The following is a 13,358-nucleotide window of genomic DNA, read 5'->3' on the forward strand; positions in this document are numbered from 1 at the left end:
ACTTCAGTATGTGTGTAAACTGATGTGAATGCTCCATGAGGGAGGGAAAACTGACCATGCGGGAGAGGAGGGAGCCAACGGCTAGAGTGACGTCCTTGAGTAGGAGAGGGGGACAGGGATCCAGTGCCAGAGTGGAAGTGCTGCCCTGGGAGGAGCTGGGACAGTGCGTTCACGGGGACACATGCACAGAAGCTGGTGGGCCCATCCAGGGGGCAGGGACTTGGGAAGTCCTCTTCCAGTTGGTTCTGTTTTCTAAACAGAAAGCAAAGTCAGCAGCTGAGGGTGAAATGGGGGGAGTGAGGAGAGGAGGTGTGCAAGGCTGCCGCGGGGAGGGGAGGCAGCAGACAGAGGAACGCGAGGCTTCCAGGCAAGGCTTCCTGAGCCAGGGCTCATTGTCAGCAACGCGAGCAGCATCTCTGGCCACTTCCAGCCACCCAGGGGCAGATGTGGAGTAGTCAGAGTTGGGTTTCGTGAGGCGGAAGTTATGCCAGGCAGAAGGGGGCAAGGGAGTTGAGGCGTGTGCGGGAGAGTGATTTTAATGCTGAGCCACGGAATCCAAGTTAGGTAAGGAGAAAGTGAGGACAAGGAAGGTGGGCAGTGAAAACTGGGAAGACCGTGGACTAAAGGGCCTGGTGGGGCCCAAGAATTGCTGGAGTGTGTCTCCCAGTGGAGTGAGTTGGCAGGAAAGGAGGTGGGGGTGAAGTGTGAGAAGCTTGAATTGTGACCACGGAGGGGAGCAGTTTTTGGTAAGGGTAAGGATTTTAGGATAATGCCAGACTGTGAACAACTTTAAAGCCTGGTCTTGAGCCTCCCTTTCCCTATTCCCTACAGCCATCCCACCCTTCTACTGTGCTGGCCGAGACACCATCATCCCAGACGACTATGAAACCACCCAACAGGTCTTCCCGCCCCTTCTCTTGTCCTGATATAAGCTATTCCACATACAGCAGCCACAGAGATCTTTTAAAAATGCATATCAGATCTGGGCCCTCCCCCAAAATTCCCATCACGCCCAGTGAAAGAATGCTCCCTCCCATGCTCCTGCCACTGCGCCAGGTGGCCCACTTGGCATTGGACCACTGCTGAGAAAGGGAGCAGGCCCTAGAGGCCTGGGCAAGGTAAGGCCCCTGGAGAGGGGGTGCTGGGTCAGGAGGCAGTCCCTACCTGAAATGATCCACCTGGTTGAGCACATAGATGTGGTGCTGGATCTTCTTCCTGCTCAGGAAGCGGTGCATGTGGGGCACAAAGACCAGGAGCTCCTCAAAGCGTTCACGGAAGGGCACCAGCACTGCCAGGCGATGGGGACCCCATGATGCATCTTCTTCCCAGTGCTCAGGGGGTGGCTCTGGGGGGCACACCCGGGGTGGGCCTGGGGTCTCCTGCCCTTGTCCCCTGGCTGCCCGGGCCATGTCACCAGAGCAGCTGAGCTGCAGCCAGAGCAGGGAGAGGAAGCCCAGTAGGAGACAGGCAACGAAGAGGTGGAAGACGGAGCATTTCCGGGGGAGGCCACTGGGGAGCAACCTGGACCTAGGACAAGAGCAGAGACAGGTCAGAAGGACAGGGCCGAGCTGGGGCCTTGTGACAGACCCCTTCTCTGGTTTCCCCACAAGTAGGGCACACATGACTTGTCTGCCCCAAGCGCCTGGGAATTAGTGCAGAAGCAACTTTAATGCTTTTGCTGATGCTTCTACTGGGCATCAGAATCCTGCTTACCACCCTAGGTCCAGCTTGTGCCATCCCACCTCCAAGAAGTCCTCTGACCACTCTCGGGTCACAGAGCTGCCGCATTTCCTTGATGCTCTCTTACTTTCTGTGGGTGAGTCCTGGTCAGACCGTGAGCTGCTCGTGGGCAGGGACAAGGCTCCTTGTCTCTTGCACTTGCCGCTCCTCAGGACAGTGGCTCATGTCTTGAGCTGATGGCAGGAGTCCCGCCTTAGAGACCCCACCCACTGCCTTCCATACCTGCTCCCCTGCAAGTTCACCCCCTTGGTTTTGTCCTGCTTCTCACACCAGAAAGCTCCCCAAGACAGAGATGTGTGCTGGCATCAGTCCCCGTGAAAAGACCAATTGTTTACTCTGGAAAGATTGGACCTGCCCCCAAACCAATACAAAGCCAAACTGACAGTGGCAGTTCATTGAACAAGTCTCAAAGCTTCAGTCCAAGAGGCAGCCCATGTGACAAGAGATGAGAGACAGATGAGGGAAAGAAAGATGAGGGGCTGCATACAGCACCCAGGCTCATTTCAGAAATGAAAAACAGCTGAGTATCTTAGACACTGGGGTAGTGTGGCTGCGAGAGACGGCCCTTTCGGTTAGAAAGTACTAAGAAGCAGGCGGAATTTGCCTGATTCCTTTGTCCCTCTCTCTGGAAGTTTCTGAGGAGGAGCTGAGGAATCCAAGACAAGGGAAGCTTCCTCTATACTACTCCCCCTGAAACAATCTGCAACCTCCTTTCCAACCTTTACGAGTCACCAAGTCACTACCAGGTCTTACAGACTCTACCTCCTAAGTGTCCCTTTGCTCCTTCCTCACCCAGTGCCTCTCTTTTAGCTCAAGTCTCATCTGGTCCTTGCCCTTCCACCTCACAGATGATCCTCCCCTGTTTACAAGATAATAGCAGAACCCTTGGCCCGAGAGTCAAACCCCTCTGTGACCTGGCCCCAGCTGCAGTTACCCCTTGCCACTCGCCCAGTGGTATCATACTGGTTAACTCAGAGCTTCTCCACTCACCATACTCCTTCCTGCTTCTGCCCTCACACAGCCTGCTTCTTCCGCCTGAAATGCCCTCCTTATTTTCTCTGCCTGGAAGCCCCCCAGCTGATCCTTCAGGACCAAACTCCAATGGCATGGCCAGCACCATGTGACCCCTGCCCCCATGTGCACACAAACTGAGATACACGCTCCTTCCTTTGTGTTCCCATGGCATCTGGTACTTCCCTCTTTGAAGCCCTTACCCACAGGCAATCAGATTCCTATCTGTGGCCCCAGCACTCGTCAGACAGCAGAAGGCTTGCTAAGTGAGTTACAGGAAGTGTTCAAGCAGTTAGGGCATGCTTTAAGTCACAAACTAGAGCCAGGCCAACTCCTGCCTTTCTCTAGAGGCACAACTGCCAACCTGGAAGCCAGCATCCCTGAAGCCAGGCCAGGTCCCCCATGCAGCAGAGAGGTGGTCCGGTAGGACATCCTTGCAGGGCTCCTAACTTACCCCCTGTTGTCCTGTGGTGGGGGTTTGCGCTGGGGAGCAGCGGAGCCCAATCCTGCAAGTGGCCTGGGAAGGCTGGAACCTCTACAGATTCTTTCTCGCCCTCCTGGCTCTTTCTGGGGGAGAGGTGGAGACCGGGGAGATGGACACAGGGAAATATCCCACCTTCGGGGGAAGAAGCAGTGACTATTATCCAGGGGTACGGCAGTGATTGGGCATTCCATGCACTTTCACATGCTGTTCCTTCGGTCCAGCCTCCTCTTCCCACCACGATCACGTTCCCATGGGCAATCTGATCCTGCCTCTAAGGGCCCAAACCGCTGAGCAACCGAATTCAGAGCTGAGTCCCAATTCCCCAGGACAGTGGACACTGAGAACTGTTGTTCCTGGTGCCACCTGGTGGCCAACTCCAGATGTGCAGACCTAGCTGCTCCCAGGCCCAGGCCACCCTGCTCTGATGGGTAGATTGTCTCCATCAATCTATAGGCCCAAGGCTAGTAAGAGGCAGATTCAAACCCAGGTATGCTGGCTCTAGAGCTAGCACTCTAATTGCTCCATTAGCCTGCATCTGTTGCATGGATCTTTGTACCCATGTGTGAAAAGTACGAACTGACATCAATACATTTTTCTGGGAACAAGGTTATGTTCCAAAGGCTTATGGAAATGGATCAGGAAATGGAAATTCTCCTCCGTTACCCTTCATTTCTTCCCTCACACAAACCTTAGTGACACAAGGTTTGAATCATCAGCTGCTCTGATTACAGAATCTCCAAACTGCAAAGGTAACTGGAAGACAACTAGTCCCTCCTCTGTGTCAGGCACAGCGTCAAGAGTTTTACATGTGTCATCCTCAGTCCTCATACAGCCCTGCAGGGTGGATGTTATGATCCCTGTTTCAGAGATGGAAAGGCTGAGGTCAGAAGGATTAAGTGATCTGTTTCTGGTCACATGGCTATTAAAGAGGATTGCTGTCCATGCCTGATTCCACAGTCCAGGCTTTCTTTCTATTGTATTCCTTTCTTCTTATTTCAACACCAAGTCTGAAAAATCCCTAATGGCAAAGACTCGTGCCCGTTCTATCCCGGAATCTTTTGGCACCTGGCAAACTTAAGAGAAATAAAGGGAATGAGGTATCATTCACTGGGTGGAGTCCCACTATCATGTGTTCTGGGTGAGAAGAGTTTTGGGGGCACATCTCAAGACTGAAGTGTGGGTGTCTTCCCAAATTTAAGTGGCCAAATAGCCTCCCACCCACCCCATTCCCCTTCTACTTTAATAGGAAACATCATTAGCTAAGGTCTGAGTCCAGCTCACACCTAATGACATGGGGCAGGCCCCATCCAAGTAGAGCTGCACAGGAAATGAACTAACGTTCTGTGTGAGGAATGCCTAGTAAGCGCCAGGCAGAGCATACAGAGCTTCTGTCTGCTGTGTTCTTCTGGGTGGTCAGCAAATGACGGGGAAGCATGAAGACGGGCGGGTAAAGTCTGAGGCTACATGGATGCAATGGGGGAGGCAGAGACCAGAGAAACGGAATAAACACCCTCAGAGACTAGGGAGAGACATAAAGACACAGATCCACTGAGAGAGGTCAACGGAGTCAGAGAACCGCACGAAGACAGACAGAGGCCAGTGGAGAAACACAGAGAGAACCATAATGAGAGAAAGACTTGTAAAGACAGAAACAGAAATTCAAAAAGGGGAATCAACGGAGAAATACAGAACCCCGGAGTGACGGAGACGGGTAGAGACAGAGACCCACACAGAGAGAGACATAGACCCTCAGAGAGCCCGCAGACACGGAGAGGACGGCCTCGGGCTCCTACATTCCGCGGGCCGGCCCAGAAAGGACTGGCACCCGGGAGGACGGGGCCCGGACCGGCCGCCGCCGCTCACCTGCCGTCCTCCCAGGGCAGCTGCGCCGCTTTCCTCCGGGAGGGGAACATCGTTGGGGGAGGCGGCGGCGCATGGAGCTCGAGCTCCCAGCCGGGCCGGGCCGGCCTCCCGGGCCTACGCGGCGCCTCCGCCTCCTGCCCCGCCCAGGCCGCTCCGCCCCGCCCTTCGGTCCGCTGGGTCCACCGCTCCGGCCGCACCGTCTGCTCCCCGAAGCTGCCGCGTCAAAGGTTCCGCGCGCGAGGAACACGTGAACGCTCCAACCGCCCGAGTGACTGCTAGCTGCCCTCTACACTCCGAGAAACTGAGGCCCCTCAGGGAGCTCTAGTCACTGGGCTCGGACTGCATTGAGACTCTGGGCTTCCAAACGAGCGCCCTGGGACAATGTGCGTCTTCCTCCTCGTCCCAAGGGAAGGCGGGGAGCATCTGGGCATCCCTGCTGCCAACCCAGGTGCATTCTTCCTCCGCAACAAGCTTGGAGGGGGCAAGGCCAAGCTCAGGGCTGTCTTGGGTTCAGCCGATACCCCAAGTAGTAGTTAGGAGTCAGGCACTAAAGACTTATTGACTGGATGAGAAACCTGACTCTGCCAATTCAGCTGCTTTAGGTCAAGGCACAATCTCTTTGCGTCTGTTTCCTCATCTGAGGGTATAAATGGTGCCTGATGTACATGGTTGCTGTGAGGATTAAAGGAGAAAATGCAAATACTTGGTACAGTGATGGGTGCAATAGTCAACTCTATATAAATGATAGTGATCATCCAGGAGAGGGCTACTTTGTGGAGCTGAGGTGAGAACTGAAGAAGGGAATAAGGAGATTGAGTTCCCATGTCTGCGCTGTCACCGTGCGAACTTAGCCCCAGCTGGGCCAGCCTCCCACCTGTGAAGAGAGCGGCAGAGTTATTAGAATTGATTTCCTCTGCTCTTCCAGGCAAAATTTAAGTTTCTTAATAAATAGCTAACATCTATTAAGTTCTTACTACGTGCCAGTCATTGTTCTAAATTCTTTACTACTGTCATCTCATTTATGAGTATTGTACGTATTATGCCCACTTTAAAGATGAGGGAACTGAAGCAGAGAGAGGTGATTCAGGACGTGAGCCGAGACAGTGTGGCTGCACTATCTGTGGTCTCAACCACTCTGCTTCTGAGAGGACTTCCTTCTGAGTGGGAAATTAACCATTCCCAGCAGCCCCCATTCTCCCTTAAACCCAGCATACAACCCCCCTTCCTGCTGAACTCTCCCAGGGCACAGCACTGTACACCACAACCTTGGCAAATCCAACCTCGGCCTGACTGACGCCCTGCAGAGACCAACTCGGTAAGGCCAAGGATAGAAGCAGGGAGAGGGGACTGTGACCTGGAGAGCACAAGCCCATCTAAAGGAGACAGCTACCATTCAGTCCAGCTAAGTGTTGTAGTCAGGATGGAGCCCCCCTAATGTCAGATCTGATTTATCTCAAGAAATCAGATTTCACATAAAAATCCAAATAACTAACTTTAAACTGTGACATCCACAGTCATGTTGGTAATAACTACCCCTAATATGATGGGATGAGAAAGGCACTTTACTTCTGCAGTCTTCCTTTCAAAAACCCAGAACTTATCTAATCATGAGAAAAAAAGCAGACAACTTCCAAATGAGGGAAATTCTACAAAATACTTGACCAGTACTCCTGAAAACTGTTAAGGTAATAAAAAACAGTGGAAAGTCTGAGAAAATGTCACAGCCAAGAGGAGCCCAAGGAAACAAGACAATTAAATGTAACATGGTATCACAGATGGGATCCTGGAACAGAAAAAGGACATCAGGTAACAACTAAGGAAATCTGCATAAAGTATGGTCTTCAGTTAAAAATAATGTATCACTATTGATCCATTTAATTTTAATAAACATACCATACTAATGTGCGACATTAATAGGGGAAACTATCTTCACAATTTTCCTGTAATTCTAAAGCTGTTCTAAAAGGTTTCTCTAGGGGCCAGCCCAGTGGCGCAGTGGTTAAGTTCGCGCACTCTGCTTCTTGGTGGCCCGGGGTTCACTGGTTCGGATCCCGGGTGCAGACATGGCACCGCTTGGCATGCCATGCTGTGGTAGGTGTCCCACGTATAGAGGAGGATGGGCACAGATGTTAGCTTAGGGCCAGTCTTCCTCATCAAAAAGAGGAGGATTGGCAGTAGTTAGCTCAGGGCTAATCTTCCTCAAAAAAACAAAAAATTTTTTCTAAATGTGGACACCTAGGTGGCGATATGAGTGCAGATTACATCCTCCTAGCAGTTCAAGTAGCCTCCAGACTTGTCTCCTCACCCCCAATCTCCTTCTCACACACTGCTGGATAAACCTTCCATCAAATTTTACATTCGGGGTCTTCTCAAATTTGAACAGTGGATAATGTCCAAATCTCTTACCTGGAGCTCAAGGCTCTTCTAACTCTAACCAACCTTCCTTTCCAGCTTTCTCACCCTGACCCCCACCCCCCTACAACACACACACCTCCAGCTGCAACCATGCCCATCCAGCTGCATAGCAACGGTTTGCCTCTGCTTCCCCCAACCACTCCCACCCTGCCTTCTTTCCTCAGAATCCTTCCTCTCCTTCAAGGGCCTTGCTGAAAACCCGTGCTATTGGTTATGTTCATCAGTATCCTCATCCCCACCAGCCCAGGGATTTGTCCTTCCCACACCTGCAGCATTCCTCTGATGAATGCACACTACCTCCCCTAACGAGGCACTTCCTTGCAGCACCATGACAATTCGGTCCACCTATTCTGGACAAGCAGGACAGCACTTCATAAGGGAGCTGGTGCAGAGGAAATGTGGATTTGAGGTACCCAACATACTTGTTGGATTGTCTTGGCAAAACATACCTTCATACCTGCCGCAGGAAGGTATGGAGAGGATGGAAAGAATGAGGTTCACAGGTGGGTCTTCATCTTGGAATGTGAAATGCTTTGCCCACTGGGAGAACGGACATTCCCTGAAGCACCTTGCAGTGTTATGCTCACTGATAGTAGAGTAACTTTACACTGGACAAGAAGTCAATTTTTTTTATTGGGAAACCAATGTAACAAACCTAGACTTATCGAAAATGAAATCAGTAACTAAGACTCTGCAGGCCCCGTCCCCAACCAGCACCAAGGCCTCTGCTTGGCCTGACCCCAGTTCCTTGAGCCCCAAAAAGGACAACCATGTGAAGAACCCAGGGTCAACCTCAGGGGCACTCTCCCACACTGCAACCCCCTCCACCCCAACCTCAAGTGACACACACACCCTGGATCAGCAGGCTGGGTCTAGACCCAAGGGGGGAACAGTGAGGTTCCCAGGGTGGCAGGGAATCACAGCTGCACCTCAACATGCCCCCAATCCCCAGGTAGCAAAGGAAGACAGAAGGAAGACTGGCTTGCCCACCCGCTCCCCTCCCCACAGCCACCCAGATGACAGCCTCACGTCCCTGATCAGTAACACTGTGATTCTGAGGTGCCAATGGGGTTCCCAGTGGCTTCACCAGCCCCTGGGTGATTACTGCAAAAAGCTAGAGCCCAGGGGAGAGGGCAGGCATTTGCCCCACCACCTGCTCAGTAATAGCCAGCCAAGCTGCTGCCCTCAGCTTGTGCCTGGAGTGCCTGTGGCCCCTCTCCCCTCCAGAACATCCACGGCTGGGAACCAGCCCTCCTGCCAAAGAGAAATCAGTTCCACGAGGCCCTTTCTCCCCCAGCCTGAGAGGAAGGATGGCCTGTGAGGTCTGGGATGGCTACACGAGTTTCTTGGCTTCAAAGAAGCTCTTGAGGTGTCGCATCTGCCAGACGCCGATGGCTACGAGGATGAGGGTCTGCAGAATGGACCACCATAGCACTCGCTGGTTGGTGCTCTCGCTGGTCTGCCGGAAGCGCTCCTCTCGCCACTGTGGGAGAGGAGAAAGGAAGAGGAGCCTGAGTTGGCTGGGCCCCACCTGGGGCTGTTAGAACTGCTGGGTTCCCTCCCCGGAGGATGCCTCAGGGCCAACCGGCTTTGCCCAGGTTCCGCCTGCAAAGAGCCACCCCACCTGGGGACTGTATCATCCTCACCAGCTAGATGACCTCAGGCAACCTGCTCATTTCTCCTAAGTCTGTTTGCTCACCTGTCAGACACAGCCCTCACTGGGTCCTACCCTGGAGCCTAGGGGAGAGGTAAAGTAGTTGTAGTATCATGCCACCTGCTAGAACTGTCCTGAAGCACTCGGGAGTGGACTTGCTCTGAGCCCACTGCCCAGGTATCCCAAATTGCTCCTTGAAGACTGTAGGCACAGGTTGCAAATTGGTGGGCCACGGGATGGATCTGGCCCATACATGGGTTTTGTTTGGCTCACACAATGTTTTGCCAACATTTAAAACCCCGGAAATTTCACATTAAAAACCTGGACGTCTAGCTCCTCTTCAAACCCAGGGCTAGCATTTCTGCAAGGCAGCCCTCAGCTGACAATCAACTGAGGTTAGATAGGTCACTGTCCTACCAGTCCTTACGATCTCAGATTCACTCACTGTACCTGCCTGGCTCCTGGACACAGGTGAGTTTGAAACACCTGGTCCTGGGAGCACCTGGAGCCATGGAAACAGCAGCCAAGGTACTGGTATCAATTTCCACTCTGCCACTGTGTATGTGTAACTGTGTGATTTACAGCAAAGACAGCCTCTTAAGAGCCTGTCTCTCTCCAATTACAAAGTAGAGTTAGTAACAATCATCCCACCTTTTAGACTTGCAATGCAGCTCAGACAAGTAAGTCCCTTGGGTTTCATAATGAATCTGACATGCAGCTCCTGGGTGAGTCAGTTGGCAGCTTCTGGGAAGAAGCCCACCACTCCCGGCCCAACCTCTTACCCGCTGGTAGTTTTGCTCTTTCTGGATCTGTTCCACTTGCTCCACCAGTTGTCGCACTCGTAGCTGCAACTCACTCAATTTGTCTTTGGCAGCAATTTCTGCATAGTCGTTGGCATGTTCACCCACCTGGATGTCCAGGTGAACTCTCTGGGGACAGTTAAGGAAATTAAGGAGAATCAGGCAGCTCTGCTCCATCTTCCTGCCAGGGACTGACAGCTGGTCCCCCCACCTTCCTTCGTTTGCTCATTTAGCCAACACTGACTGAAGCCTCCTCAGTGTCTAGCCCTATGGGGCTCCAGGCACACCGGCAAGAATGAGCCTTGGCTGACGGTCTGACCAAGGCATATAAAAAGAACTCAGCAAACATGCCCTACATGTTCACTGGAAACCCAGTCTTGTTAGGTGACACAGAATCCGACACACTCATTGCACATCCACAGCACCACCAGTCCCCAGCCTGACCAGGGGCTAGAGGTTGACAGCCAGGAGTGACACTGGGTCCACTTACCAGCATGCCTCCAGCAAAGAGGGAGAACTTGGTGGAATTGGAGTGCAGACAGATCTGGTGCTCACCAGGAGTATGAGAGGTGAAAGTGAACCTGCCTTCAGAGCCATACTGCCGGGCCAGGATCACCTGGAGAGAAGGGGCTTCAGTGAGTATTATGTAGCTTGTCTGAGAACTATTTGGGGCAGGGGTGAAGAGTATGACATTAGGTTGACATGTGACCGCTTTTGGGAAGAGCTTTCCTTTATTCATAGCTCATGCCCTTTCAACTCTTTTGGTGTGATTCTTTTTTTAAATGGAAGGTGACAGCTACGTCTTTGTCAAAATTAAAAGCTGCTCATTCTTTTCCAAAAGTACGCTATTCTGTGAAATCCTGAAGTCTAGCTGTCACAGATTTAGAATTGACAAAACTCATTGATTCCCAGCACCACAATTAATCCACTCATCACACCTATAAGATAGATGAATTTCCATTTCACAGACGAGGAAAATGGCTCGGTGAAGGTATCTGACTTGGCGGAATCATGCAGCAGTGAGAAGTTGAGAGGAGCAGCTAGCTAACACTGCAGCAGCCCAACTTTGGGCTGGAGTGAAAATCCGGGATCTTCTCACACCAACTGTTTTTACCAGTTTAGCAGATGTGGAAACTAGGAGCGGAGGTACCAGAGCCTGCTGAGTCTGGCGCTGAAGTGCACAGCAAAGGGCTCGGCGGGGCTAAGGGGCCGGCTCACCTTGTCCTCTGGGTCCTTCACCTCCACGAACATGCCAAGCCCGGGGGTAGCCGGCTGGTACTCTTCCCGCTGTTTGTCATACAGTTGCGTCCGGTAGTTTCCTGCAGGGAAGCCGGGAGGGCCCAGGTCAGAGAAGCGCGAGGGAGCGCTGAGTCCGCGGCCGCCAGGGCACCGGGCGGCCAGCTGCCCGGGGCTCTGGACGGCTGACTCTCCCGCACCCTCCGCCCCAAGACTTCGGTCTGGTTCCAAACTCTCCCCCTCCCCCCGCACCTATAACCATGGTCTCGTCCGGAATCTCCTCAATAAAGCACTTCTTCTCCGTCTCCCCGATGTGGAAGTAAAGCGTGCCTCCGCGGGCCGCAAAACACAGCAGCAGCAGGAGGGCCCGAATCACCCTGCCCAGTCCCGCTCCGGGCCAGGGCCCGACGAACAGCACGCCCTGCTCCGCAGCCATCTTGCCCCACCTGCTCGCGCAGCCGCAGCCGACCGCGCCACGTAGCCCAGCCGCCGCCGTGGGGCGTGTCGGGACAGCGAGTTCCGCAGAGTGGACTACAAGTCCCGAGATGCCCCGCGGCCGCGGCGCGGCAGTACCTGATTGGGGCGCGGCTTCTACCTGCGACCGAATTGGGGCCCCAGAATTGAAAGATTCTTTCCGCTGACCTTCGTCGAGGCCCGGTGACTGTTGATGATTATCAGCTTTTTACAGATGATGAAAGTAACGCAGTTTGTTTGAGCCGGCGGAGCGAATAATGAGCAGAACAGGATTCGAACCGAGGATCCCCGACTTTCCTCGGCATAGCATCTACCACTTGGTTTGCTTCTATTTTAAAAAATTGAACTTTGAGAAAAATGACACAAACAATGCAGGAATTTATCTTCGGGAAAAAAAATACCAAAAAGAAAAAAGCCATGGCCTCCCCTTACCTCTTCTTTGCCACGCGGACCACCCCTCGTTCCCCCAGGCCTCATCCACTATTAAATCTGGTCTGTATGCTTTCACACCACCACACACTCATCCACGCAGGCTTTGCTGCCGGATTCTGGCCATGATGGCTCGTCTCCGGACCGGGTTTCTGTGTCCCAGTGACCTGCAGGTAAAGGGATATTGGTGGGGGACTTGGGGCGGAGCCGCCCAGTTTTGGAGAGCTCTGCATTCATTTTGAGATCAGCAGAAGTCTGGGTTTGCCCGTCGTGTCCTTCCTGGATTTTATCTAAATTTCTGTGTATTTTGGCAGCTCTTCGGAATTAGCAGTTTATGACTGTGCTACATGAAGGTTTCACAGAAACTTCTCTTTTTTTGTTTCATTTGGCCCTAGGGAGGGAGGTTTAGTGGAAATGTGTTCACGTTTTCCCCCCTCATTAGAAAGTCTTTACCTTATTTTTCTTAACAGTAACAATATTCCATAATATGAATGTACCTTATTTTTTTTTTTTACCATTCCTCTGATGAAGTGCTTAAGATTTCTTTCCTCCTAATTATTTGCTCTTATAAATAACTCTGCGATAAAAATTCTTGTTCATTTTCTAAAAAGCGTTACTGTAGAACATAGTTTTGTTGATAGCGATCACAAAATTGTCCTCCCCAAAACTTTGTATCAATTTACAGTCCCACCAGGAGTGTGTCAGAGAGTTTACTTCCCCACACCCTGGTCAAATGTTAACCTTTTTAATCTTTGCAAAATCAGTGGATGAAAAATTGTATTTCACTGTCCTTTTGAACTTTTCCTTCCTTGGATACTGACCATTTTTTGTTGGTCATTTGTTTTCTTCTATGAATTGCTGGTTGTGTTTTTCTTAGTGCTATTGTAACTACATACTTTACTCCTGATGTAACCTCCATTCAGAATTAATAAATGATAACATTTTATAATAATAGTTTCAGGTATTTTTAAAATTAAACTTTTTAAATTGAGATAATTATAGATTCACATGCAGTTGTAAGAAGCAATGCAGAGAGATCTAATGTTCCCATTACCTAGTTTCCCCCATTACAACATCTTGCCCAAGTATAATACAATATCACAACCAGGATATTGACATTGATACAGTCAAGATGCAGAATATTTCCATCGCACAAGGATCCCTAATGTTGTCCTTCCTATTATAGCCACACCCAGTTCCCTACCCCTTCCCCCTCCTTACCCCAACCACTGCTCTGCATTTTCCGTTTCTA

General features: G+C 51.6%; 2 protein-coding genes across 38 annotated transcripts in view; both read right to left on the bottom strand.

Annotated features, from left to right (window-relative positions):
- B4GALT7 (beta-1,4-galactosyltransferase 7) overlaps positions 1–5,268 on the bottom strand; it is a 28,663-nt gene extending 23,395 nt beyond the window's left edge. For 11 of the 37 annotated variants that reach the window (XR_011425435.1, XR_011425430.1, XR_011425438.1 and 8 more), the window contains exons 1-2: positions 5,099–5,268; positions 1,165–1,527 (exon numbers count right to left, since the gene is read on the bottom strand). Coding sequence is in view for 13 of the 37 variants with exons in the window: in XM_014730464.3 (XP_014585950.1) it covers positions 1,165–1,527; positions 5,099–5,148 (413 nt within the window). In the remaining 24 variants the exon portion in view is untranslated. Of the gene's footprint in view, positions 1–1,164; positions 1,528–1,807; positions 3,368–3,923; positions 4,093–5,098 lie in introns of those variants that run through there. The other 26 variants (XR_011425443.1, XR_011425442.1, XR_011425441.1 and 23 more) reach the window with 9 other exon arrangements.
- A 2,859-nt stretch (positions 5,269–8,127) lies between these two features.
- Positions 8,128–11,733, bottom strand: TMED9 (transmembrane p24 trafficking protein 9). The gene is made up of 5 exons (XM_001502151.6): positions 11,456–11,733; positions 11,186–11,286; positions 10,458–10,583; positions 9,950–10,096; positions 8,128–8,996 (listed from the first exon to the last, which is right to left on the bottom strand). The coding sequence occupies exons 1-5, from the start codon at positions 11,637–11,639 to the stop codon at positions 8,847–8,849; spliced, it is 708 nt and encodes a 235-aa protein (XP_001502201.1). The 5' UTR covers positions 11,640–11,733; the 3' UTR covers positions 8,128–8,846.
- Between the last annotated feature and the right edge of the window lie 1,625 nt (positions 11,734–13,358).

Source organism: Equus caballus, chromosome 14, assembly GCF_041296265.1.
Source record: "Equus caballus isolate H_3958 breed thoroughbred chromosome 14, TB-T2T, whole genome shotgun sequence".
NCBI classification, from domain to species: Eukaryota; Metazoa; Chordata; class Mammalia; order Perissodactyla; family Equidae; genus Equus; species Equus caballus.

What these genes read in the sequence shown, in the direction of transcription:
- TMED9 (XM_001502151.6), bottom strand. Translation starts at nt 11,639, where the DNA reads ATGGCTGCGGAGCAGGGCGTGCTGTTCGTCGGGCCCTGGCCCGGAGCG. An exon ending in GGACGAGACCATGGTTATAG is followed by an intron (nt 11,287 to 11,455) that starts GTGCGGGGGGAG and finishes GCTTCCCTGCAG; the next exon opens with GAAACTACCGGACGCAACTG. An exon ending in TCTTTGCTGGAGGCATGCTG is followed by an intron (nt 10,097 to 10,457) that starts GTAAGTGGACCC and finishes AACTGTCCCCAG; the next exon opens with AGAGTTCACCTGGACATCCA.